This window comes from Mesocricetus auratus, unplaced genomic scaffold (genome assembly GCF_017639785.1).
Source record: "Mesocricetus auratus isolate SY011 unplaced genomic scaffold, BCM_Maur_2.0 Super-Scaffold_100026, whole genome shotgun sequence".
Taxonomy (NCBI): domain Eukaryota; kingdom Metazoa; phylum Chordata; class Mammalia; order Rodentia; family Cricetidae; genus Mesocricetus; species Mesocricetus auratus.
Window position 1 is genome coordinate 20,902,586 of NW_024429207.1, and position 27,653 is coordinate 20,930,238.

The 27,653-nt window shown below is 43.3% G+C and overlaps 2 protein-coding genes, 1 long non-coding RNA gene and 1 other non-coding gene across 4 annotated transcripts in view; 3 read left to right on the forward strand and 1 right to left on the reverse strand.

Annotated features, from left to right (window-relative positions):
* Nucleotides 1-449: 449 nt before the first annotated feature.
* Nucleotides 450-8,937, forward strand: Mak16 (MAK16 homolog). The gene is made up of 10 exons (XM_005066599.4): nucleotides 450-569; nucleotides 2,784-2,833; nucleotides 2,911-3,020; nucleotides 3,102-3,166; nucleotides 3,304-3,455; nucleotides 4,412-4,466; nucleotides 6,149-6,223; nucleotides 7,780-7,890; nucleotides 8,216-8,281; nucleotides 8,452-8,937. Exons 1-10 carry the CDS (start codon nucleotides 555-557, stop codon nucleotides 8,647-8,649), a joined length of 897 nt encoding a protein of 298 aa, XP_005066656.1. The 5' UTR covers nucleotides 450-554; the 3' UTR covers nucleotides 8,650-8,937.
* A 339-nt stretch (nucleotides 8,938-9,276) lies between these two features.
* On the reverse strand, nucleotides 9,277-17,974 carry Tti2 (TELO2 interacting protein 2). Its single transcript, XM_013110850.3, has 7 exons — nucleotides 17,037-17,974; nucleotides 15,151-15,337; nucleotides 14,618-14,710; nucleotides 12,945-13,132; nucleotides 12,727-12,870; nucleotides 10,662-10,824; nucleotides 9,277-9,479 (listed from the first exon to the last, which is right to left on the reverse strand). The coding sequence occupies exons 1-7, from the start codon at nucleotides 17,648-17,650 to the stop codon at nucleotides 9,375-9,377; spliced, it is 1,494 nt and encodes a 497-aa protein (XP_012966304.1). The 5' UTR covers nucleotides 17,651-17,974; the 3' UTR covers nucleotides 9,277-9,374.
* Nucleotides 17,975-18,066: 92 nt separating this feature from the next.
* LOC106020827 overlaps nucleotides 18,067-27,653 on the forward strand; it is a 30,780-nt gene continuing 21,193 nt past the window's right edge. Inside the window, exons 1-2 of the long non-coding RNA XR_002382105.2 lie at nucleotides 18,067-18,245; nucleotides 23,525-23,625. This is a non-coding gene — a long non-coding RNA (uncharacterized LOC106020827). The remainder of the gene's footprint in view (nucleotides 18,246-23,524; nucleotides 23,626-27,653) is intronic.
* LOC121134206 lies at nucleotides 18,356-18,460 on the forward strand. The gene has a single exon (XR_005871244.1). It is a non-coding gene; the product is annotated as a small nucleolar RNA U13 (small nucleolar RNA).

A 27,653-nucleotide genomic window follows, 5' to 3' on the forward strand; every position in this document is an offset into this window, starting at 1 on the left:
TCGTTTGCACACAGGCTTTTGTTTGTTGTTTCGCTTTAAAGTAGTTCTACAGTGGGCATTTCAAAGTCAGAATGGAGACGACTCTTAGAAGTCGCAGCAGGATGGTATAAACAGCTGACACCTTCAGGCCTGACAGGTTCGCGGCCACAGCACAGAAGTAGGACGACATTAGTATTAAGTTCCTGCGCGCCTTCAATCAGGACAAATGAGTCCCGCCACTTAGAGGCTGGGGTGAGTCCACATGAGTCGCCACCACGGCCTGTCACTGAGGAAGACGCTAGGCGCGAGCGCTCCCAAACCACAGCGAACAAGACGCGCGCGCCGCCGTCTGTGTCTGAACCGCAAAGGACGCGGGAGGCGAGCACGCCCAGGACCAGCCGAGCGCTAGGACGCGGAAGCGCGCACGCTCAGTCCACTAGGAGACGTCACGGGCTTTCGCGAGATTGAGACTTTCTCGCGATAGGATAGGCCAGGCTCTCCGGAAGAGGCTCCCCGGAAGGAGCGTGTCTGCTTTCCTGATCCAGCCTAGCGCGGTGTGCTGACCCGCCGACACCATGCAGTCGGACGATGTGAGTTCCCTCCCGTTGCTCTGGAGCCCCGGGCTTTGTGCGGGACGTTTCTCTCATCTGGGACTCAGATCCGCATACTTAGATGGCCCGTTCGTCTCCCGTTTTCTGATTGCGAGACTTCCAGAACCCCGATTTCCCAGTGGCTTCCCACTCGAGTTTATCTCAGCGCCCCACCGTGGTTAAGCGGCCAGGACACCCGAGCCTCAGCCCGTCGGCTGGACTTACTTAGTCCCTGGTGCCTAGCTTAAGGGCTCCTGTGCCATTACCAGCTGAATGTCAGTAGTCCCGGGACTTGGCAGGCGGGAGAGGTGCAAAGTTTAAAATTCATGTTTAAGAGTCCTGCTCGTCCATGAGCGTTCCTTTTCAGTCTACTTTAACTGTGTTAGGATTTTCTTTACCTTGCTCTACTGTCTGAATCATAATTTCGGAAGTATCCTACGTTCATCTGTTTACGGGAGTTGTAAATACTTATCAGTTCTAGGAGTGTCTAGGCTCTGTGGTAATTACTGAGGATTTGGTTAACCAGTCAGACAAAAATACTTCTGCTCTCATAAGCCCTCTGGGGATGGAGAATAAACAGATGGAACGTTTGCCTGGTAAATGGTACCATGAAAGACGAGTAATGGAGAATAGTAGAGGGGAGAGACCACTGCAGATAAGGCCAGTCAGACATTTGGATAAAGATTAAAAAATATATATATAGGACTGAGCCAGCCACTGAAAGAGGGTAGAAATGGTAGAGGTATAAAGATTGGAGGTGGGAAAGGCGGACTATAGAAGGTACCGATGGGACTCTTTACAGGAATCAAGAGGGTGAGATAGGGATGTCGAATTTGATGTGCTTGCCAAGACAAGGACAGGCTGAATCTTGGAGAAAATGCTTTTAGGTTCTTTTAGAGGGAACTAGGACGAATGTTGTATTCTCTGGAGGAGTGTGGAATCGAGAGTTGCATTTGGCTATGTTTATCCTCTGAATCCTTTTGGAGATGCCAAGTGGGCAGCTAGATGCATGGACAAATCTGGTGCTTAAGAAAGCTGTCTGGCCGGGCGGTGGTGGCGTACGCCTTTAATCCCAGCACTCGGGAGGCAGAGGCAGGCGGATCTCTATGAGTTCGAGGCCAGCCTGGTCTACAAGAGCTAGTTCCAGGACAGTCTCCAAAGCCACAGAGAAACCCTGTCTCGAAAAACCAAAAAGAAAAAAAAAAAGCTGTCTGACCAATGATGTTTAAAAGCCACAAGCTTGAACGGTATCCCCGTTTCCCATTTCATTTTTTGTTTCCTTCCTCCCCCATCAGACATCCCTAATAAATCCCACCATGTAAGCACATTTTATTCTTTGACCTTTCTCCATTTTTTTCTTTTTAGTCTTTAGAGTCTTTCTCAGTTCCTCAAAGCAGTCCATCCAAAGACTTCCATGCTCTCATACACCCATATACAGCTCTTAATTGAGTGCAACTTCTTGATGCTCATTTATAGACTTTCCCCTAACTAAATATAGATGGTGCTTGAAGGACTGTACTTCCTTTTATCCATCGAACACTCAGGTGTTTATGGAGACAGCAGTGCTTTTGCATTAGAGTAAATAGCACATCAACTAGTGAGAGATAGTAAAAGGTAATAAAGTTGTGGTATGTATATCTATGTATCTAGTAGTGTGCAGCCTTTGATAATGGAGACATGTGAAAAGTTACAAGGTATATATGATATGACTAATTTTAACATTATACACAGGTACGTATTACAGATGATGAGTAACTGTATATACTGGAAAAAAATGGGGAGAAACTATTAGTGAAATTCTGTTGCTAAGACCAGGCTGGCCTTGAATTTACAAAGCTCTGTCTCCCAAGAGCTGGGATTAAAGGATTAAAGTTTGTCACCACCGCCTGGCTGTATTTAGGTGGTTTGGTTTTGTTTTGTTTTACAAGACAATGCTACTGTGTAAAGGAAACAAATCAGACCTATTAAAAGAAAACTTCTTTTCATTCCTAAAGACTTTTTTCATTGAGGTGCTGTAGCACTGGGCTGACATGGTTCCCATCTTTTTTTGTTTGTATTCTGGTGGTAGTGGCAGTGGAGACTAAACTGAGGTGATGCACGTTCAGGGAAGAATTCTGCCAGTGAGCACCATTTGCAGCCTGGAGAACACCGTCTCTTTTTATGTTAAATGCATCTTTGGGGCCAGAGCAAAAGGGCTTTCACTTTGTCTTGCAGGTTATCTGGAATACACTAGGAAACAGGCAGTTTTGTTCTTTCAAAATAAGGTGAGTATATTGCAGCCTAGACTAACATGCATTTGGTTGCCCCCTTGGTTGTAAACATTATTCTCCTTGCATCCTAGAACCAAGACTCAGGGCTTTTGCAGAAACGAGTATAGTCTGACTGGGCTGTGCAATCGGTCATCCTGTCCTCTGGCAAATAGTCAGTATGCTACAATTAAAGAAGAGAAAGGTATGAAAACTACACAGCAGTTTATAACAGGTTCTTCCTAGTCTCTATAAATAGTAACACAGCTGTTTAACTTCTCCTCAGGACAGTGCTACCTGTATATGAAGGTTATAGAACGAGCAGCTTTTCCTCGGCGGCTCTGGGAGCGGGTAAGACTCATTGAGAAAACTGCAGTGACCATAGGTCAGGGGCAAGGATGCCATGTGTTTTATGCCCTCTTGGTACTGACAATGAAGACCTAACACGATTTACCTTCCCGCTCATGTTGCCCTTCTCTGTTCCACAGGTCCGGCTTAGTAAAAACTATGAGAAAGCACTGGAACAAATAGACGAAAATTTAATTTACTGGCCCCGCTTCATTCGGCACAAGTGTAAGCAGAGGTTTACCAAGATTACCCAGTACCTGATTCGAATTAGAAAACTCACGCTGAAGCGACGGTAAGGGCCAAGCTCATTCCTTTGTTCACTTCCAGCCTACTACTTTTTCCCAGGCCATGTCACAAGCAGTGTTTTCTGTGAAATTTAACAGTGACTACTCTCTTACAATATGCCAAGAAAAAACTCTGGGATGAAGATGTGTCCAGTGGTTGTGCAGGATTTTAAAATAGGATATGTGATTGATTATCCTGCCTGGAAATTGTTCTGTGTAGTCCCCGAGAAAAGCTAAAATGAAAGATTTCAGAATGATCTAGAAATGTGATTAACAGGCCTATGAACTCCACTTGAGTAAAGATGATGTGGAGCCCACAGGACTAGTAGAATACCTTCTGATGGTGTGTGACCCTTTCATCAACATCAGCAGAGAATGTTAAAAATTGCCTGACCCTTTCCCAGAAAATTCCTTTTTCTTAGTTTACTGAAGCATTAATCTTATTATAGTGAACCTAAAGAAAACAAAAGTAACCACATTAAAATACATGTTAAAATATCTGACTTTTATAGCTGGATTTGGTGGCATATACTTTGAATCCTAGCACTCTAGAGGCAGAGGCAGAGGCAGGTTGGTCACTTGAGTTCAAGGCCAGCCTGGTCTACAAAGCAAGTTCCAGGACAGCCATGGCTACACAGAGAAAAGACTGTCTTGAAAAACAACATCATGCCCTCCACGCTGGCATGGAAACTTATGTAGTTTCCAACTTATCAGTGATCCTTCTGCCTCACCTCAGTGCTAACTTACTGATGTGAGCCCTACCCAGGCTCCTGACTTTCATGCCATTCAGCTGTAGGTGTGTGTGCTCATGCACATAATGCATGTGCTGGGCAGATGTTCGGCCACTGAACTCTACTAGCACCCTGAATTACTAGAAACGTACGTACTATTAAAATCTGTTCTAATTCTTTAGTCTTTAAAATGAACTTGAATTTTCTAATATAATGTATTTGATTTCTGCTAGGAAGAAACTTGTTCCTTTGAGTAAGAAAGTTGAACGAAGGGAAAAAAGAAGAGAGGTAACATGTTGTTCTGATGTTTATATAGCATCTGTGTTTTCATGTTTGAAAGGAGTTGGATGCATGGAACTCAATAACGAGTCACTAATGAGTAGTTTATCTTCAGTGACGTGATCTCGTTCATGTCTTCAGATTATGATTTTCACTGAAAGATAAAAATACATACTTTGGGGTGTTTGGATATAGTGGGAAACAGTAAAAAGGTATTTTAGATAATTGTCTAAAATTCAAGTCAAACATTTCAGAATTTACAATTTTGACATTGCCTGCATTACCTTCAGCCGAGTTTAAAACCTGTCTTTAAGTAGCCCAGTTACTGTTTTGGTTATATTACTTAGAAAATTGAAAGGTTTTGACTGTGGGATTGTTGGGTAAAAAAACAAACGCCAGGACACCCTGCTCTGATCTTGGATGAAGCTGCTCTGCAGTAAGCTGGGTGACTTTGTTACTAAAGGAAAGGGGGTGTTGACAATATGCATGAAGAGCATGGCCTGCTCCAGAGTCTCCAACTTTTGTCTGGGGGTTAGTCTGTCCTCTCTCCATGGTCTTCAAGCGGTACACTTCAGAGTCACTTGTTCCAAGCTCCAGTTTTCATTCATTCTTGGCATTTGCATTTTTCTCTTTCACTAAATGACATTTGCCTCCCTTTGTCTTTCTAAGAACACCTTCAATAATCTTTGGTACTTTTACCCCCACTAATCTCATGGAGTTTTATATAGCTAATCTATCGTTTCACTGCTGTCCCAGACAGCAATATATGTGACCTAAACTGGCCTCACGTGGTCCTCCTTCCTCAGCATCCCATGGTACTAGAATTACAGGTGTGTACTACACACAGCTTATGTGATTGGAGACTACATTCATTGTGAAATCTTAATTCTCCATTAACTATGCACCCATTCTTTTTTCAAGTCCAGCTAGCGAGTTTCCATATTCATGCAAACATTTCAGAGTGTGTTACACTTTATCCCTGGGAATTCAGAGGCCTCCTCTTCTCACCAAAAGTATTTTCTGACACCTTTTTAATCCACTAATGTATTTACTTACTGTGATCACAGTGCACACACATGCTTGTGGAAATCAGAAGATAACCTTGGGTGACAGTCCTCAGGCTTGTTGTACTATTTGTTGGAGAGATCTTTTATTGGCTTCAACTCTTATCTTTCAAGTCTATCTTTCCCATAGACTTCCAGAGTCCACCTATCTCTGCCTCCTCTCTTGCTATTAGCACAAAAACCAGTATGTGTCATTATGCCTGACTTCCTGCATGGATCCTACAGAAGTCCCAACTCAGGTCCTCATATTTACAGGGCAAGCACTTTACCAACTGAGCCATCTCCCCCAGCCCCTGTGACATTTTTATGTGTATGTAAGCATATATGTGTGGTCTGTCTATCTAGGGCTTGTTAAAAATTCAGAATATTACTGCTAAAGCCATAGGAACTATTTTCACTTTGTTACATTTATGCAAATTATAGAAGGGAATTGTTTAATTGAAAGATTCTCAAGAGGCCTTGAGAGGGAAAGGAGAAATGTATCTACCTAGAGACAAAAGCCTCACTAATGGAGGCCACTAGGAAGTAACCACATTACATCATATTCTTATTAAAAATTGGTAATTACATTTGTATAGATAGAAAATGAGTCCTGATGGAATAATGGACTTGCTCTTCTTCTTATAGGAAAAAGCATTAATAGCTGCCCAGCTGGACAATGCCATTGAGAAGGAATTACTGGAAAGACTGAAACAGGATACGGTGAGAAAGCTCGTAGTGTTGGGTGCAAGTGTTTTCTTAAGTAGTGCCATGCTAGAAAGTACAGAGAGTGATTTTCCCCCAAACTGTTTATTTGCTTACTCACTTATTTAGTTGGTTTTTCAGGGCAGGGTTTCTCTGTGTAACAGCCCTGGCTGTCCTGGCACTCGCTCTGTAGATCAGGCTGACCTCCAACTCACAGAGATCTACCTGCCTCTGCTTCCCAAGTGCTGGGATTAAAGGCGTGTACCCCCCTCCCAGTGTATTTATTTTAAACATGCCACAAATAACCTCCCCACTGCAATTTGTCCATGGAATAAAACAAATTCGTCTTTTTCCGTTTGCCAGTTGACACTTCCAAGACCAACAGTTTTGCATAAAAACATAAGAGTCCAGGACAGCCTCCAAAGCTACATAGAAACCCTGTCCCAAAAACAATAAATAAATGAATGTATGAATGTCATGGGTTTTTTTCCCTGTGCATACACAGTCTCCAGGGACAGACGTGATTTCAGACAGCAAAGAATAAAAAGATAGGTAGAAGAAAGCTGTGATTGGGTGAGCTCTTAGGTGAGAAACCTGAGCACCTTTGCAAGCTCAGCATGTTTACAACAGGAAGGTGGTTATTGCATACAGCAAAACAAGGGAGTGGGTTATTACGTACATGTAAATAAGGGGACGGGTTTAGCTAAGTCTCAATAGGAGCAGTCTCTGTAGTGGGGACTTCTTCAGACCATAAATGTTGGGGGATGCGGAGCTATGGTAGTCATTTTCTGCACAGTCAGCATGTGCACGAAGACCAGAGGTCAGCTTTGCCATCCCCCTCTGAGCCTCACCCTGAGAGAAAGCTTTGCCATTCTTCCATGGGCCTGATGCTCTGGGGTCCTTGGCATGGCCATACCCATGTCATCCACAAACATTCACACACTTCAGCACCTCCCTATAGTTTATTTTGTTGTTTTGAAACTGTAATCTCATCATATTCCAGATATCTGATGATAGCCTCAGGATTCACTATGTAGCAAAAGATGAGCTTAAATTCTTGATCCTCCTGCCTCAAACCTCCCACATGCTGGATCATAGGTGTCCGTGCACAAGTGTATATGATGTTGGGACTTGAACCCAGGAATCTGTATGTGATAAACAAGTACTCTGCCACCCGAGCTCTGCTCTCAGTCCCGATAGAATGTTTGTCTCTATGTATTACTCTAGTCTTTTGAGGTTCTTAAAATGAGTTTTTAAAAATCTTTTTTAAGATGTCTCAGCCTTTTGACTAAGGTCAGTGTCATTTAGAAAAATGGAAAGGTGATTAAAATGTATTATTTCCCCTTCTAAGCAAAATTAGATTTACCCCAATGCATGTGGTTCCATAAATAAGTTTGAAACGACTTGGTTCTTTTCTCCATAGAAGCCATCTATCAACCACTGATTGTTCAATGTCATAAACACACTGTACCTAGGTTGGAAAACTATATAAATATTAATATGCTTGTCAGGAAGAAGAACTTTGAAAAATGTAATTTTCAAGAATAGTTAAAGGCAGTCTGTTTGTTTTTTAGTATGGCGACATCTACAACTTCCCCATCCATGCCTTCGACAAGGCCCTAGAGAAACAGGAAGCAGAGAGTGACTCTGAAGAAGAGGAGGAGGATGAGGAGGAAGATGAAGAGGTGAGTATGGTTTGTCTTGTTTTGAAACAAAGTAATCTTTAGGATGACACATTCTCGTTTAATTCAGAGGGAGCATTATTTACACCCCAATTTTATATCATGTGATGATTTTCATCTAGCAGAGTTTAGCCAACAAACTGCACTGACTTTTATATCCTTAATTTCTCTTTTTTATGTATAAGCGTTAAAGTTGAGAATAGTAGATTTTTGTAGCTGAATATGTAGGTAGACTCTGATTCACGTATTTATGAAAAGAGGTGAAATTCGAAGGCTAAGCTGGATCTTCATTGTTTTTTTCTAACCTGGTAACTATGTTTTATTTTAGGATGTGGGGAAAAGAGAGTTTGTAGAAGATGATGAGGTAGATGAGAGTGACCTGAGTGACTTTGAGGTGAGCTCTGTGGAATAAAGAATAAGAATGTCTTGTGGTCTGCAGCAAATGGGGAAAGCAGGGGGGGATCTGAACCCACAAGAGCTGAACTGGCAGAGTGGGGGGCGGGGGGGTGGAGGAGGTTTGGAGAAACCTGCTTTCCCTCTCTGACTTCTGTCTCCACATATTAGGATATGGATAAACTGGATGCCGGCAGTGACGAAGAACAGGATGAAGAATCCTCCAGTGAAGAAGAAAAAGAAAAGGCCCTTAAGGCCAAACACAAAGGCAAAGCACCCTTGAAAGGACCTCTGCGGAAGAAACGGGCCTATGTGGAAATAGAGTATGAGCAGGAGACAGAGCCCATGGCCAAAGCCAAAACCACATGAGTTCGTTCCTTCACACTGTACCCTGAGAAGTCGACACTTTCCACTGTGCCCTTTTGTGCTATATTTCATACAGTATTTATATTGTTAATATTTATGTCACTTCAGTGGACCAAAAATCTGGAGTGGAGAAGAGTCTCAACTGTAGAGTATTTTTCTAACACATGTACTGTAACAGCGAACAGATGAGTTCCTGGAGCTGGAATGACATTATCCCTGTAAATATTTCTGAATTGCAACTGCTAAATTCTCCCCTCCCCATTTTTACTTATAAATGTCATTTTTTCTTTATCCCTTTTGGTTTTTTTGTTTTTGTTTTTTCGAGACAGGGTTTCTCTGTATTGTTTTGGAGGCTGTCCTGGAACTTGCTCTGTAGACCAGGCTGGCCTCGAACTCACAGCGATCCGCCTGCCTCTGCCTCCCGGGTGCTGGGATTAAAGGTGTGTGCCACCAACGCCCGGCTCCCTTTTGTTTTTTTAAGACAAGGTTTCTCTGTGTAACCTGGGCTGTCCTGGAACTTTCTATAGATCAGGCTAGCCTCAAACTCAGATCTTTGTGCTTCTGCCTGATGAGTGCTGGGATTAAAGGTGTGCCACCACACCGGCTTCAAGGATAAACTGAAAGAACCAGTTCCAACTTACAATCTTTTTAGTATAAAAATAGAATTTCCATAACTCCATCCATAAGATCTGGGATAGGAAAAGTGCCCTTTCTTGCTGGTTAGTCATCTAAGAGACATCACAGGGAACAGCTGCAGAGCTCTGCTGCACTTTCCTGATGCAGCTCACCACTGTGCGGTCTTCACAGGACAGGACAATTTTAGACAGGAGATCCTGAAACATGAAACCAAACAGGCATTAATTTTTGTAAAACCTGTTCCCCACGGTCTTTTTTCCCACATACTCAACGAGAGTGAGGTTAAGTGCCTCCATCAGAACAGGTATTACTTAAAAACTGTCCCATGCTTGTAAGAACCCCATTCATTGGCTTCATCCTAGCCAGAACAACTCAAGCTGGACCAGAAAACTGCACAAACATAAAGGGCAACAATGGAATGTTTTAATAAACTAAAAACAACAAACCATACTGTAGCTGTACATGTTTTAGGGCATGAATTTCTTCTCATGCTCCTTTAATCTTTAGATTTCTAACTGGTAAAAATGGAAATTAGTCTTAATTCCATGTAAATACAAGTATCGACACCATAAACTTCAGCTCTGAGAATTCTGTGGAATAAACTAAAGGAAGAATTTCCTGCCGGTTAACTGAGTATCTGGGAACTGAGGAAACAGCTCAGTGGGATGAGCTCTAGGGCTTGAGTTCAGTCCCATGTTTAAACCCCGTGCTTGTCATGAGTGGGAACACATACACTAACTTCAGTATGGGAGGAGACAGACAAGCAGAACCTCAGGGACTACTTGCCCACTAGCAAGGCAGCCAATCAAGCCTGCTTGCAGAGTTCCCTGTCACATCCTGTCTAAAAGGGAAAGTGGACACAGCGCTTAAGGAATGACACCCTATGTCACCTTTACCTGCACATGTACACGAGACAAACATCTCAGAGATGCTATGTGAACATTGTGCTATCCCAAAGTATTCCTCCTTGAAGCTTACAGCCTCATTTCGTTGAGCTTCTTTTAGTACTGGTTTCAATTTGAAGTCCAGAACAGAACTCTAAGGTGTCTGTCTCACATAGAAGGTGTCAACCTCTGAACTTAAATTTTACAAAATCTGGTGGCTTGCTTGTTCTTTCTTATCCTAGATGCCAGTAACATCTGATCTTCTTTTTTTATGCTCTAAATGGTTTTGAATAGTATTAAGAGTTCAGCCCTAGCACTAAAAATAAATAGGGTAAGGTATCCACACTCTAAGACCGGAGTACAGAGGTAGGGATCTAACACCATCCAAGCTAATGTCCAAACTTGGCTGGGCATACACATAGTAAATTACAATTAATCACTGGGGTTTCCTAGGAAAAAAGGCCAACTGAAACCGACTTGCAGACTCTGCCTTACCTTCACCTGTCCCTGAGAACAGTGGTCCAGGAGAATCAGGCAGTCTGTGGCTTCTTGGAGCAGGGCACACTTAGTGGCCTCAGTTGTGAGGCTTGTGTCCCTTGCTACGTCACATATCAGTTTCAGGAGAGCCTTCAGCAAGACGACAACTCTACAGGGAATTCTGGAATCAGGAAGAAAACCTTCATATTGCAAACTAGAATGTTAAACTTGGATAAGACTTGGTCCAGACATGGGAAAACTGAAGTCAAATGATGTTTGCTACCAAAGCTCTGCAAACAGGACCAAAGAGACTGCAGATTGTTAGCCTCAGAGTTCCTCTCTACTGCATGCAGCCTGTATACACACACTGACTTGTTCAGGAACACTTTGTGCCAGTCAGAAAGCAGAGACAGGTGGGTGGGTGTTTGTGAGTTTTTGAACAGCCAGGGCTACAGCGAGGCTCTGTCTCAAACAGAAAACTCAACTTTGTTTCCTGCCAATGCTTGAGTCTATTCAGGGAAACTGGCCTATTATAGGGTGAGAATAAGATGGGCCAAGATCTCTCCTTTTCAAGGCCCTATGCTGACCCAAGGTAAGACAGCCCAGTCATGTAACTCAATGGCTGGACATTAAGAATAAAGTGAGGCTGCAGGTAGTGGTAAGTGCTTATAGCCCCAGCACTTAGGATACAGGAGGGTCTAGAACTTGAGCTTCACTACAGAGAAAAACCTTGCTTTAAAAGAGAAATAAAGATGACTAGTGCTTAAGTGTCAATATGAACTTGCAGTCACTGGCTACTCACTTGTCTAGTCTTTTTTTTTTTTTTTTTTTTTTTTTTTTTGGTTTTACGAGACAGGGTTTCTCTGTATTGTTTAGGAGGCTGTCAGTCCAGCCCAGCCTTGAACTCACAGAGACCAGCCAGGTCTACAGAGCTGGTTCCGTATGTGGCTTGAAGGTCGCAGGAGTAAACGAGAATCTGAACTGTCTACCCTTCTAAATAAGCCTATCCTAAGTTAGCAATCTAACCACCTATGAATGCCTTCTAAATAGCAATCTAATCACTGCTCTGCAAATGCTGAGTGATGTGCCTCGAAGAATTCCATTTTTCAATTAGCTGTAGGACCTGCAGGATGAACATAGTTAAACATGCCTATGTAGGATGAAGCACTTCTCAAGCACTCTTTTTGGGGGGGAGCCGGATCAAACCCTTGTGCATAACAGACAAGTGCTCTACCACTTAACTGCACATCAGTCCTAAATAGCCTTTAGTATTTTGATATGAATTAATTACAATCTGGACAGACCATCTGTATGATGTGTTCAATGAGAATGAATCCTATAGGCTCATGTACTGGAATACTTGATCTCAGTGGGTAGAACTGTGTGGAAAAAATTAAAAGGTATAGCACCAGAGGTGGGCTTTGAAGTTTTAAAAGCCCATGCCATTTCAAGTTGGCTCTCTCTTCCTTCATCCTCTGTGTCTCAAGGTGTGAGCGCTCAGCTACTGCCTGTCTGCTGCCATGCTCCCTTCTGTGATGGCCATGGACTCTAACCCCCTGAAACTATAAGCTCCAAATAAACTTGCTTCTAGGAATTGCTTTGGCCATGGTATCTTACCACAGCAACAGAAAAGTAAGACAATCTGCAAGGTTTCCCAACTTAGGTGACCAAACGATTTGTTGTTGTTTTGTGTGTGAGATGTTTTGTTTTTTGTCATTTTAAGAAAGGGCCTCTCTATGTAGCCCTGGCTGGCCTGAAACGCATTATATAGATTAGGCTGGCCTCAAACCTACAGAGATCTGCCTGCTTCTGCCTCCTGAGTACTGGAATTAAAGGGCTGCACTACAGGGCCCACCCTTAGAACTTTTAAGGAAGAGAAGTGATTTAATTGTGTCAGAACCTACTGGCTCATGAAAGAGGCTCAAATATAAATATCTGAAGTAGCTGTATATCCTAGAAATGAATAAAGTAAAAAAAAGATTCAGCTACACTGCATATCCTGAATATTTTGTCTGGGAAGTTCTGAAGTGAAAGTTAACCTAAGCATGCCCTTTTAGTTCATCTGTCAGCTTGGATGCTATACCTGGGCCAAGTATACTGCATGACAAGTTTCAGGGTTTCCAGTATCTTCAACCTAGTTTCTTCTTCTGGTCCATCATAAACCTCCAGATAACCAATGATAACTTGCTCCAGCCTCTTCAAGTGCCGGACAGTTAGGATCCCCAACCTAAAAAGTAAGAGAAAATGAGGTGCTAAGAAGTTGAATGTGGCGATTATGACCAAAGCAGCCCAGGCACTCACTTCTTCACAAAAGCTGGCAGGTTTCTGGCATAAGTCCTCCGTAAGAGAAGGCGGTGCTCTGGCTCCATGTGGGTGAGGATCAGTTGTAGGACATCATGACAGTGTGTAGTAGCTCGAGCTGCATCTCCCTTCCAGTGCAGAGCTTTCTCTAGGACAGGGAATAAATCTAGGAGGCACAGGAGCACGGCCTGGGAGAAAAGAATAAAAAGAAACACAGTTCATTTACTGACATTCACAGCATTTCTGACTTTTCTAAGATCTTCATTAATCTACTGTCCCTAGGATATATAACAGAATTCTAAAAGATACTCGTAATTAATGTATGAGGTGCATATTACTGCAAATTTTCAAACTTCCCCTCCAGAACTGCTCTTTAGTAATCTGTGAAATGGAAAGAATGGCTGAGCTCAGACCTTACTTAACCCAGAAATCTAGGTCTAGCATGCCTTAGACTTAGTGATAGTCGTGGGCACTTCGTTATCTGAAGTTATGGCATCTAGGCAGTCCCTTTTAGCACTCTGGAGACCTCATGCTTTTCTAAGTGTTTGACAACTTTAAAAATCTCCTTTCTCCACCATGTTAATACATTTTCCATCTGATAGTAAGTGGACTCTCAATATTCAAAATATTATGGTAGAGAGCGTGCAAAACAGAAGCAGGGAGGAGCTGATGGACACTGTGCTTGTATACTGCCATCCAGCACTTAGTAGCCAGGGTCAGCGCGGGTTCTAGGCCAGCTTGGGTTAGACTCAGATACTGTCACAAAAAAGCAAAAACAAAAGGTTGAGGAGGAGGCTCAGAATAGGAGCATGTATGAGGACTGGGATTCAGTCCCAGCACAAAGAAAAACAAAATGTCTCTATTTACAGCTTTCTATACCTTGATTTTTCTGTTTTTATGGTGTTCTTCTCCCTCCTAAGAAATCACTTTTTACCCTTCATAAACATCTATCTTGTCATTCCCACAGTCTCCTAAAGCCACCCTCAACCTTGCTAACTGCCTATTGCTGCTGGTCATACATTACATCTCTCTCTCTCTCTCTCTTTTTTTTTTTTTTTTTTTTTTTGTTTTTTACGAGACAGGGTTTCTCTGTATTGTTTTGGAGGCTGTCGGACCAGCCCGGCCTCCAGCTCACAGAGATCCGCCTGCCTCTGCCTCCCGAGTGCTGGGATTCAAGGCGTGCGCCACCACCGCCCGGCTACACCTCTTATAATACAGCTGCTGCTGTATTGTGCATACACAGAGATTATATGTGTACAGTCATATATTTACATAAAAGTCTTCCAAAGGGTTTCAAGCCAGAAACACTCAGATTCATTTATTCTTGAAGCCTAGCACAGAACATGATAGCTCTCAGTTAATGGCTGTTGGCTGGGAGAATGACACTAAGTGTCTACACATGAAATACATGTGTTGACATGGAGCGGCACAGAGGAAGAACATTTAACTTAATAAAAGCATAGAGTCGACACTCATGAAGATAAAACCCTGGCTACTCGTGGATGCTCAGGAGAGGGGATGCCGGCTTAACACTGAGATGCTCTTAAGTAGGCAGCAGCTTTCAGGTGCCCTCATTGTCCCAGGGGAAAACGGCTCTAAACTGCCCCTGCTTACATAACACGACCCTCTACTCATACCAGAACCCAGACAGTTAGGTGTAAATCTTACAATACCTGAATGAGGTGGTGCTCTGGCATGTACAAGTGATTGAAAAGGGCATGGTATACGACCTGGGCTCTGTTGTACTGCAGCAAATCAGCAGCTGGCTGCAAACACACAAATTATCCAGTTAAAGGTTTCTCAAGAGTGGCAAAATGTGAATGATTTTAAATGAGACATGGGTATGTGGAGACTCAGTAAACCACCCTCTTCTGCATGCATTGTAAAACTTCCACAATACAGAAGTCTCCTTCACTAGCACTCTGTTAATTTCTATAAGCACGTTTTGGTTTTGCCTTTGTTTTCATTTTTATAATGACGCATGACTTTGTCTCTTCTAAAATTACCATTTTATTTATATTACCAATGAGATACTAGATACCAGGTGGGAGAAAAAGGTGTGTGTGTGTGTGTGTGTGTGTGTGTGTGTGTGTGTGTGTGTGTGTGTGTGTATTCAATGACAACACGAAAACAAAGCTACTTATAAGACATAAACATGGAGTAACTCTGTCTGCCCAATCAGTACAGGCCTAACTGAGCTGCTCACCACATTAACCACAATGTGATGGAGGCACTGCACACCCAGGATCTTATTCTCCGTCTGATAATCATCTGAGATGAGCAAAGATGGAGGAAGTATCTTCTCCAGGTGCTGGCTCAGCCAGGGCTGAGTGACTTGTTGCAGGCTCCACGAGAAAACATGTTTGACAGCGGGATTATTCTTCCAGGATTCCCTGCCAGGACACATGAAAGCCACACTGAGTAAAATAACACGGCAGCAGCAAAGAAAACTATTGAAGCTTCGCAAGAGCTTCTTTTCTTGTCTTTAACAGATGTATACACATATGTGTATGTATGTATAAATATATATATTTCCTATACAACTAGTGTTTTTTCAAACACATTTTATGACTTAAACTGGATTAATTTACATAACTTACACTATACATACTCAGCAACTGCCCAAACTCTGGGTAGTAAAAGCTTATTCAGTAAGTGGCAGCCATTCACAACTACAGCTATGTAAAAGTCCTGTGGAGGTCAGCGGTGGCCATGCTGGTGGATGATGTGACATGTGCTGGGGAGGGAGAGAGGGGAGTGAAGGTGTCTTACACTACCTGAGCACCAACTTTATGAAAGAAGTCTGCACATCTTACTCAAAATAATAACTGTATAATAGGTATATCGCCTTTAGTTGCAAATAATAAAACAAGATTCATGGAAGCTCCCTGACCTAGTCCTACTCAAAACATTACAAAAGAAACACTAAACTGGGCACCGTGTTGTACCTCTGTAATCTCAGCATTGAGTTAACTGAGACAGGAGGATTGCTCAAGGTTGAGGTCAACATGAACTACTTAGTGAGCTCAAAGACAGCCTATAAAGTAATCATGTCTTCAAAAAAAAAAGATTAGTTTCAAGTCTTTTCGCTCCAAGTTTATTTTGTCTCACCTTTCTGGTGCCAAGGGACTAGGGATCTTCTCAGTTGGCCAGGTGCTTGCCTAACATTCACAAAACCCTGGGCTCACTCAAGGCATGGTGAGGCAAGACTGTGGGGCGCATGTGCAATCCCAGCACTTGCCTGTAAGCCTAGCAGTTGGATCAGAAATTCAGGGCCACAATCCTTGGCTACGTGAAAACCTGCCTGAAGGGGTTAGAGAGACTGCTCAGTGGCCAAGGGTACTTGCTGCTCTTACAAAGGAGCCAGAAACTCTATCAGGTGGCTCACAATCATCTTTAAGTCCAGCTCCAGGCGATCGGACACCTCTGGCTTCCGAAGGCACCTGACTCTCATGCAGACACACACCTATACATAATTAAAAACAACAAAACCCTAAAAAGAAGAAAATGATCTGCAGACCAATCTCTGTTAGTTCCACGCTGGCCCAGTCTACACTAGAGTTTCGGGGTGGCCAAGGCTGCATAGTGAGACCCTATCTCAAAAATAAATAAACAAAATTAAAACCTGGCTCCAAACAAAACACCAAAAGTATCAAGTCAAAACCCACAGCAAGTATTTTAGTAGCAATTCGATTCGATCCAGTTTATAATACAGGGCTTTCATCATTTCACTCCAATTATTACTTCCTTATATAATAATCACCCTAATCTAATAACTAGAGTTATTAGGATTAGAGGCGCCAATATTTAAGTTCAAGATAAAAGACTGGATCCTTTCAAATACTCATGGGTACTTAGCATAAGATAGTTGATTCCATATCAATGGGGCAGGATTTTCAATTTCCATTGCTATTGTCAGAATTTCCAATTTCCCAAGGCAGTCAGTCAGTCAGTCGTTCTGTGCAGGAAACCGGAGTTTGCTTCTACCCGGTGACCTCATTTCTAGCAAGTCACAACCGCTCTGAGCCTTAAGATATCTAATATGCCAACACCTTGATCTGCCTGATTAACAGTGAGAGGCGCAGTACTCACTTATTCAAATGGGGTTTAAGAAGGCCCAAGACCGCGGCAAATCTCCCTCGATCCTCTTCGTTCTCTCCGCACAGGAACCCTGCCACGGAACTGCACTCCATAACTCGAAGCAGTGAGGACAGCACCTCACCAGCCACACTCTGAGATCTTGGACTGGTCCACGGCTGCTTCAGCCTGTGCGTGGCCGCAAAAACGTACGCGGGTCCCGCCAAGTGGCGGAGGCCCGTCCTCCACGCAGGGCAGGCGGGAGAAGTCTTGGCAGCTTTAACCTTCCCCAGCAGCTTAAGAAAGAGCAACCCGACTCCAGTTGCTCTCCCAGGCGCTTCGGAAACCCCATCGCCTCCCTCTGCCTTCTCCTTGGGTGGGGCTGCGAGCTTCTCCAAGGTCTTCGCCACCTGCCCCAGGGTCTCGGGCATCCTGGCGCCCTCAAACAGTTCGTCACATTCGGCGGCCTCTATCAAAGCACCGAGGTCTTCAAGGATGGCACTCCTTGCGTTGCCCGGGCCTGCCGCGTGCAGAATCTTGGAGAAGGCATGCTCGAGGGTCGGGGGAGAGCCCTCTGCGGGCATGGAGGGGCCGGCCGGCGACTTCTCCTCCGCGCTGTCCAGCTTCATTCCTGGTGGCGCCCGGGGCGGGGAGCTGGGTTCCCCGCGGGGACCGACAACAAAGCGGGGAGGGGTCTGGAGTCTCGGTGGGAAGATCGCCCCGGGACTGGGAGTCCCCCAACGAGCAGGACTAAAATCACCGACGGCGAAAGGGCGAGCTGTCCAGACAAGGTGGGACCGGACAAGCGGGTGTAAGGAGGGGCCCCGGTATGGTGAGAGCCTCAAACTCCTAACCCGTGGAGGAATTACCCTTTCTGGAAAAATAAGTTTTAAAGACAGATCACTGAGCCGTGACACAGACAAGGTTCAGACTCCAACAGCTGATCCCGTACAGACTCCGTACCTGGCAACTTCCGGCCCCCGGGTAGCCGTGTTGCCGTAAAATGTAAAAACTAAAACTTCCGGCAGCGGAGCCGCAACGCTTCTTTTCACGACTTACGGCCGAAAAGCAAAGAACAGCCCTGCCAACCGAGAACGAGTGGAAGGTGGAGCTATGGAGAATATATTTGCATAATTAAGCGTCCGCTCAACAATTTTGCTTCTGATTTCGTTTTCCACGGCAGAAACGGGAGAAAGCTCACAAACTCCTACCAGGAGTTTTGAGGTGTGTGAGATTTTGTGTGTAATAACTAAATAGAGCTGCACGGCGTTAGTCACCCTCTCCGTGTAACTGGTAGGAGTGACTTGATTCCTCCCTAGGTACTCAATTTGTCGATCCTTTTTCGGTTCATAAACGTGATGATTGGGGATTCACGCCTTTGCGTGACGTGTGCCGCCCATCAAACCTTGTTACGACGTGGGCACATTACCCGTCTGACATGAACCTTAGAGGATCCAGTAATCTTGACTTGAATCTAAAACTCAGCTCTTCTGTCTATTAAGTGGTGTGCTCCTCTGTTTTGTTTCCGTGCTATTTTGAGTTTCGGTATCATGAACTGTACTTTTAAGAAACCAGAGTTGTGAACTGTGGATCTGCTGGTGCACCTTCTAAATAATTTTATTTCAGAGAGGCTTTCTCTAAAGTTATTTTAATTTATTACTTTATGCGTATGAATGTTTTGTCCACATACATATCTTTGTATCTCGTGGGACCAAACCTGTGGAATCCGAAAAGGGTATCTAATTCACTGAACTTGAGTTTCTAAAGGTTGTTAACTATGATATGCTCTTGCTCTTAACTGCCAAACCATCTTGTCAGCTCCATGGCTTACACTTCTTAGTACACTATTTGCAATTACCCTATCGGTGATGCCGGTCTGTCTCCCACCCCCTGTTTTCTGTGTGACCCTTTGCAAACACGCAATAACTCTGATCTCTGTGTCTTAATTTCTGTATTGGAGAATATTTTTAGAGAATAGTCCCCATTTCTTAGGACTGTTAGGATAATTTTTTTTAAGTTTAAGTACAAATATGCTAAGAACAGTATCTGATAAGCATAAAGTCCATACAGATGTTAGCTCCTACTGTTATGCCCACAACACTAGCATTAACTTATATTTCTTCTTTCCAAGGGAACTTAGTTATTGGAATCCTAACTCAGGGTCACTTTCATTTGGTTTTTCCCACTCTGACCGATTGGGGGCACTCCTGATCAGTCACTGTTAAGCACATCCAAGGAAGGGAACCTTCCCACACAAAGGCCCAAGGGCAGCGTGATGATGGTCCATAATAGGTTATTGTGTCCCTTCTGTGTGGGACGTTTCTTCTCCAAAACATGGGCCCCTTGTGTTCAGCGGATCCAGGCATGCTCTTGGACTTAAGGAATGTTCTTTATTGTCGAGATCTCTTCCTGAGCTTTCTGAAGCTAGAGCTGGCCCTGCCTTTATTCCTAGTGCCTGGCACAATTTAGTCAGGCAACAAATGGATCCTGAACCCCCATGTCCACACACAGAGCACAGACTGAATTGATCACAGTCTACACACACACAAAACGCAGCTCGGTACAGCTGCACTGAGAGAAAGAGAGTGATCTCCGTGTAGCACGGAGGAAAAGCGAGCGATCTCCGTGTAATACTGTGGAACTCCAGGGTTTACAGGCAGATGAAAGGAGTAGAGGGGATGCAGTGTAGATTTTTGTCTTGTTGTAAAATGAGATGGGGAAACAGAGAGCAAAGCGTATGTATTTCCTCGTATGTTGACAAAGTAGAAATTGAGTCTAAATAGCAAACTAATAAAAAAATTATATGTATGTAGGCTGTACTAGCTTGTTTTGTGGCAACGTGGCACAAGCTAGAGTCATTGGAGAGGAAGGAGCGAGCCTCGGTTGAGGAAATGCTTACATGAGATCCAGCTGTAAGGCGTTTTCTCCATTAGTGATCAATGTGGGCCTAGCCAGTTGTAGGAGGCACCATCCCTGGGCTAGTGGCTCTGGTTCTGTAAGAATGCAGGCTAAGCAAGCCATAGGGGGCAAGCCAGTAAGCAGCTCCCCTCCATGGCCTCTGAAACAGCTCCTGCCTCCAGGACCCTGCCTGTTTCGAGCTTCTGCCCTGATTTCCTTCAGCGATGAACAGTGTTATGGAAGTGTAAAGCTGAAGAAACCCTTTCCTCCCCCATCTTTCTTTTTTAGTCATGGTATTTCTTTGCAGCAAAAGAAATCCTAACTAAGACATAGGAGAATGATAGAATGAAAGGAGTATGAATGAAAGCTAGACCTCTCTATACACACCACAGTAGTTTTGACTTTGGAATCATGTGAATTTCCTTACACAGTTATTTTCAACAGAAGATAAATTAGGCATGGTGGCACATGACTATAATACCAGCATTTGGGAGGCTAAGACAGGAGGATCCACACCAGCCTTGGGTAAATAATAGCTCAGTTGGGGCATGTTTTCCTAGCATGCACAAGACAATTGACTAGAACCTCCAGTGCCACATGAAACTGGGTATGCTGGTGCATGCCTGTAATCCCAGCACTCAGGAGGGGAAGGCAGTAGGATCAGAAATTCAAGGCCAATCTGAGTTACATCAAGCCCTGACTTAGAAAGAAGAAGGAAGAGGAGGGAAAAAGCAAAGAAGGAAGGAAGAAAAAAGAAAGGAAGGAAGGAAAGAAGGGAGAGAAGGAAAGAAAGGAATAAAGAAAGGAAGGGAGAGAGAGAGAGAGAGGCAAGAAAGAATTATGAAGTCATATTCACTAGAATGGCTACAAACAAACAGCACTGAAAATTTTTGGCAAGTGTTTTGGGAAACTAAGAAATAATATGAAATGCCCACATGGTGGTGAATAAAGTGATGGGAATGTTGTGGAACAGTCTGACAGTTTCCCTGAGAATTAAAGAGACTTAACACGGAGCTGAACAGGATTCAACAATTATCTTCCTACATATACAGCCAAGACAACGAAATTCTTGTACTGATACAAAAACTTGGACATGAGTGTTCACAGCTACAATCTTCTTAGACAGTGAAATCACTTCAACAGGAAATAATGGATAAACGCTATAGCTCACTGGTCGTACGTCACCCTAAGGCCTACATCAAAGGCTTGTTTCCCCCACTGGTCCTCTTGGGAGATAGTTGAAACTTTAAGAGGCAAGAAGGCTTACACTGTTGTGAAAAACACTTGAGACTGTTCTTATAAAGAGGGAAAGATTATTCTGGCTCATGGTCTCAGATGTTCTTTGTACCTGTGGTAACACAGTAGATCATGATGGGAAAAAAGGGGAAAAAGCTGCTCCTCTTGTGGCATCTGGGAAGAAAGAGAGCCAGAGACAGATGGGCAGACAGACAGACACACACACACACACACACACACACACACACACACACACACAGCAAAGAGAGAGAGAGAATGACTAGGACCATATTTTCAGTGTCTCCTCTGAAGGCAGGCCTCTGTTGATCCAGATACTTTCTATCTGGCCTTACTTCCAAAAGTTCTACCACCTTGCAGTTGTACCACAAGTTAGAGAAGAAGCTGTCAACTGTCAGCACATGGCCTTTGGGGTTTTAGTTCATATCCAGTCAAGCCTAGGAGGTAAATGATTGTGCTCTGGCATGAGCACCCTGGATGAGGCACCACAGACCCAATGCAACCTGGCCAATAGGTCATATGCTAGAATCTACAAAACTATGAAACAAATCTTTTTTTCTTCATAATTTGACTACGCCAGCTACTCTGTTATCATGACAAAAACTAACACAGCAAATGAAGTGTGATAGATACACACAATGGGATTTTGCTTAACCAAAATTAATGAAAGATTTCTGTTTGTTCTGTTTTGTTTGGTGAGAGCTTTTAGCTGTGGGAATTGAACCCATACCAAACACATGCTGTATCACTGAGCTGTGCCCTCGGCTGTAAGTGAGATTCTGATGCATACTATAACGTGGATGAACCTTCAAGACATTATGCAAAGTGAAATAAGCCAGTGATAAAGGCACATATAATTTTTCTGACATGAAATTCCCAGAGTACATGTATCAGTAAAGTCATGCATAGACCAGTGATTCCTAGGAGATGGAGGAAGAAATGGAGGATGGCTGCGAACATTTACGGTGGTTCCTTTTAGGATACTAAAAATGTCCTGGATATGGCTAGTGGTAGTGGTTTCCCAGGCTTGCGAAATTTGTACACCCTAAAATGGAATGTTGTGGTTTGTACATTAAATTTCAGTTAAATAGGGCTAAGGGCCAGCAAGATGTCTCCATAGATGTAGAACACACTGAGATCCATGTAAAGGTGGGAAAAGAACCAAAACAACTATCAAATGCAAATTATTATATGTAAAGATACAGACTCTGGACTGCAAGGATAAATAAGTAGCTTCTAGTTCATACAGCCAAAACCCAAGGACAAAAAGTGGGCTCTTCCGTGTTGGATCTACACTAGCCGAGAATTCTCCAGCCATCTTTGTTTGTTTTAAGAAATGTGAAACCAAGTAAACTTGCTAAATGGTGCATGGGCAAAGCAGAAGGTAACATGGGGCTTCATGTATATGACTGTGTTTTAAAAAAAATCAGTGCTGGGTTTATGTAGATTCATGCAAAGGTCAAAGGTGAAGCCTAGATTTACAGCACCTGTAGATGACCTTGAGGGGCAGAGTGGACAGTGTTGATGTAAGGGAAGGAAGACTGAGAAGAAGATAGAGACAAGCAAGCCAGGAGAAAGATGACCTCATGTTTTACAAGTCATGGCATGACACATTTGAGCACTTATCTAAAATAGGTATCAAGTGTACTTATGTATAAAGGGATTACATTTTAGATATTTCCCTTGATGGGAAACAGACTACTGTCACTCGCAGGAAGCTTTTGACTAAACATTCAGGAAGACTTCTTAGCCTATATCATGAACAGTTTGGGGCTGTGGTGATCTCAGCACTGGAAAGGTTGATGAAAGAGGATCAGAAGGTCAAGACCAACCTCACTACTTTCTGTCTCTAAAATTAAAAATAGGCTACACACCTTTAATCTTAGCACTTGGGAAGCAGAGGCAAGCAGATATCAGTCTACAAAGAGTTCCAGGACAGCCAGGACTGTTACACAGAGAAACTCTGTCTGAAAAAAGCCAAAGTAAATAAATAATAAAGATAAAAATAAGAATAAAAATAAAAAACAAACACTAAAACCAGTTCTGGTAAAAAACAAAACAAGAGAAAGTCAAAATCAAAAAGAAAAATCTATTTTCTTCTTTTTACTGAGAATAACAACTGCCGTGACTAAAACATGAAATTATTCCTGATTTGGCTGTCAAGGTCTCTGTGACCCAAACACGGTTTATAGCAGATTTGGAATAATATAAGACAATTATTGCTAAGTCCTCCAGCTGCATTTGCTTCGAGTTATCCCCGGTTTTAGAAATTGTGCAGCAGTCTACATCATTAGCTTTGCTGTGGATCTCACCTGAAACAGAGGTCATGATGGTGGCAATTCTTTTTCCAGGAAATCAGAGGTAATTCACGGACTCTCTGCCTATGCCAACACTCCAACCCAAGAGCGCGCACACCAAGTTCCCAGCATGCATCCTGTGAAGAGCGTAAAATGTAAGCACCTATAGACCATGGCTCCTTCACTGTCTTTCCTCTTGCCTTGTAATTTTTTTGGGGGGGGCAGGGAAACTGAAAGCTGAGGCTTTCTGTCAGGACACAGATATTTTTAGAGGTTGACTTGTTATAAATGTCCACATCTTCTTTGCCCTGGTGGCTTTAACAGAACCAGCACATGATTGTTGATTAATTTCATTATTTCATTAAGATTATGAAATGGGAATGTCCTAATTTTATTTCCTTTGGTATTCTTTTAATGGGAACGACTCTTAAAGCAGGACTTCCCATCTGCAGCTAGTTACTTGATCACCCTGAATACAGCTTGCACAGAGAAGGCAGGAAAAATGCTCGATTCTTTTCCTTTCTGTATCAATGTTTGTAGTACTGAGTGTAGCGCCCCAGTGACTTTCAGTCAACACCCAGCATTCACTCCACTGCTCTTCCTGCTAGTCTCATCTGGTCTAGCAACTCTGTGGACGTGATGGGTTTTTCCCAAAAGTTATACTAAGGTCGCCCAGACTCTTGCCAACAGACGTCTTTTCATTCTGGCTACTATGTCACTGTCACGTAATCTTGGAATGTTTCCCGGATTTTCAGAAATGGCAAGATTGCATCAGTCATTTCTCCAAAGAGCCCTGGTACTTTTTGAGAGGAACATTGTTTAAAAGCTACAGCTCAGCATGGAAATGCCATTTTTACGAGAGTTCCAGTTGAGTCCCTTCTTCCGCTTCACTTGTCTTTCTTGTGGAAACCCCTGGGAAATACAGACTTGAGCACCAGAAACCAACCTGAGTATAATTTAATGCCTTCCCTTCCCATGTGCTACCTGTCAAAACTTTCTATTGATTATTTTTACCTCTAAAATACATGTGACTTCTCCACCTCCTCTCCTCCTCCAACTCCTCCTCCTCCTCCTCCTCCACCTTTTCTTATTCCAGTGCTATAGACTGAATCCAGGGCTTTGTCACACTAAACAATTACTCTACCATTAAGCCACTGTCCCAGTCTTCTCTTCCTGTCCCATGTCAAGCCCACTTACAAGCCTTCAAACTGACTTTTTTCCATTCATACCCACAATTTTATTTCTATTAAAAATTCAGATGCTGGGGGTTGGAGAGATGGCTCAGAAGTTAAGAGCACTGGTTGCTTTCCCAGAGGTTCTGAATTCAATTCCCAGAAACCATATGGTAGCTCACAACCATCTATAATGAGATCTGGTGCCCTCTTCTGGCCTGCACAACATGCATGCAGAACACTATAGACAGAAAGGAAGAAAGAAAGAAAGAAAGAAAGAAAGAAAGAAAGAAAGAAAGAAAGAAAGAAAGAAAGAAAGAAAGGAGGAAGGAAGGAAGAAAGCATTAAACAAAATTCAGACGCTGTCACTACTCTGTTTAAGTCTCATTACCATAACTGAAACTCTTTAATATGACTGCTTGGCCCTACGTGATCTTCCTGTGTCCCTTGAGTCTCGTACCTTTCTTCTCCCTATCTTGCTATGCCCAGGGTACGCAGAGTTTGTTCTCCTTCACTCTAAGTTCTGTTGGGCCTCCAAGTTCTTCTATCTGCCCTTTCTGCCTGGACACCATTTCCTGACATGCTTCTGTTCTGAACTGAGACAACTTCTGTTAGGAAAGACCTTATCCCATGCCCAGCTCAGTTTAGTGTAGACAGACCCTGCATAGCTAACCCTGGTTGTGACTGTGGATGTGCATGTTTGTTTAATATCCGTGTCTCTCGTGGAGGGCGGGTAGGAATCACTTAACACTTGGTCACTAGAACAGTACCAGTGTCTGCAAGGCACACAGTTAATATGTGCTAGCTGGTGAGTGCATTTGAAGGTTTTGACAGAGTATTAACCACATCAGACTTCTCTATGAAAGGCATATTCAGTGGATGGATGTCAACTATTTCCACTGAAGTAGAGCAAATCCAGACTAGAGTGCTGGGACACAACTATGGTCAGTAAGGAAAACAAGAGCTGCATTCATCCAGATGGCTGTTTTGTTGATTATTCGATCGCTTTGTCTTTTGACCCTGAGTCTCGCTATGTAGTCCTGGCTGGTCTGGAAGTCACAATGTAGACCAGGTTAGCCTCAAACTTGCAGCAATCCTCCTGTCTCTGCCTCCCAAGAACTGGGATTACACAGTGTGCTGCGACACCACACCCTCCCAGCATTTACACAGGTGCCAGGAATCCAAATTCTGGTCTTCACACGTGTGTGAGAAGCATTTTACCCACTGACCCAACACCCCAGTGCATTTTGTTATGTCCTACAGTCTTTTTATCCAATGTCCTTGTTTATTTTCGTAGCTCCCTATGACCTGAGATGTGAAAGTATCTCACAGCTATTATGACTTCGAGACTACCATGTGCATGCATTCTTGCCTATGCTTTCCTTAGCGGTATTCTTTCCTATTACCCCCATTGATAGAGGAGAAGCCATGTGTCCAGCACAGTTTAGGACTTGACCTGACTGGGATGATGAAGAAAAAAAGAAGGGACAGACACACAGACATGTCTCTAGAAGAGCTGGAATCAGGTGGGTCTTGTGTATGTCAACTATACAGATCCACTCAGGACTTTGTTCTCTTCTTACGCATTCACCAGGCATCCTTGACTCCCCCCAGGGGAAAACTTAGCTGAGGAAGATTGAGGAACTAGTTGGGCAAGACGACACATATTTAAAATCAGCCTTGGATGCATAGGGAGTTCAAGGCCAGATTCGGGGTGTATGAGACACTGTTTCACACACACACCACACACACACACACATCTTCCATAATATTTTTTAAAACAAAGGAAAAAATCGAGGAGCTAGACTGGGAATTCCCAGCTAAGGCGAGGGAAGGCTGACTCTAAGTTCACTCTTCAGATTCCAGTCTTGGCTTTGTTTACTCCACTACATCTCCTAATGAGGAGAGAAGAATAGCCATATTTTCCCAAAACATAGCCACATGTCATCACTGATTCTTGGCAGTGGACTTTTTGTTTATAAAATACTGGGAACCCTGGGGTTGGAGAGATGGCTTAGCAGAACTTGCTGTTCTTCTAGAAGGACCCAGTTCCCAGCACTCATAATGAATGGCTCATGACTGCCTGTAACTTCAGCTCCAGGGGCCCTGACACCCACTTTTGGTCTCCATGGCTACCCACACATGTAGCATAAATAAACATATGGCCATAAACAAAATATTTTTATTTTAAATTTTATTATTAGAAAGAAAATTCTGCAAATAAAAAAATCACACATGGAAATAAACCAGACCCATAGACTATGCAATTCAACGAACTTCAATACAGTTGGGATAAAATCTATAAATAAAATAACAAGAACCAACTGTCTTGTGTTTGCTATCGAGGAAGGAGGACCACCAGTTCAAGGTTAGTGTGGACTACACGTGGTGAGATCCTGTCTCCAACACCAATAAACAAAGCTAATTTCTGCCTTAAGATCCCAGTATAACCAAGAAGAGATCATGCACCATAGTTTGGTTGGATTTCTGACAGTCCCTTCCCCTCAAGGACGAATATGGCCTGCAGTGAAGGCTTCATCTGCCTACAGCCAGCAGAGGGCCTTCTATGGCAAGGGTACATCCAAGATGTCACATCCATGGAGAATGGCAGGGTCAAGGAGTTTAGTAGTAAGTTCAAAGGCTCAGCCTTGCTGGGAAAGGGTGGGAGAAAGAGCAGCTTTGAGAATGTTTCAGCACAAGGCTGGGAGTCCCTCTCCTTCTAAAAGCGATCACCAAGCAAAACTAACTAGAACTTTATGATATTCTATTCCTAAGTAAAACTTCAAGGAAATTATTTTTGATTGCTTTATATGCATGCCCCACTTGAAAACAAACTCACTATTTTGTATGCAGATTTTAAAGTTTCAAGTCTTTGCATCCCATTTTATTTATTATTTGTTTATTTTTTTGAGACAGGGTTTCTCTGTATTGTTTTGGAGGCTGTCCTGGAACTCGCTCTGTAGAGCGGGCTGGCCTCAAACTCACAGAGATCCGCCTGCCTCTGCCTCCCG

Bases quoted from the DNA above. Each gene is read 5' to 3' on its own strand.
- Mak16 (XM_005066599.4), top strand. The intron at 4,467-6,148 runs GTAACATGTTGT...TTCTTCTTATAG, and splicing joins GAAGGGAAAAAAGAAGAGAG to GAAAAAGCATTAATAGCTGC. The intron at 8,282-8,451 runs GTGAGCTCTGTG...TCCACATATTAG, and splicing joins GTGACCTGAGTGACTTTGAG to GATATGGATAAACTGGATGC.
- Tti2 (XM_013110850.3), bottom strand. From the start codon at position 17,650: ATGAAGCTGGACAGCGCGGAGGAGAAGTCGCCGGCCGGCCCCTCCATG. The intron at 13,133-14,617 runs GTATTGTAAGAT...CTTTTCTCCCAG, and splicing joins CAGAGCACCACCTCATTCAG to GCCGTGCTCCTGTGCCTCCT. The intron at 9,480-10,661 runs GTAAGGCAGAGT...TTCATGTTTCAG, and splicing joins GTTCTCAGGGACAGGTGAAG to GATCTCCTGTCTAAAATTGT.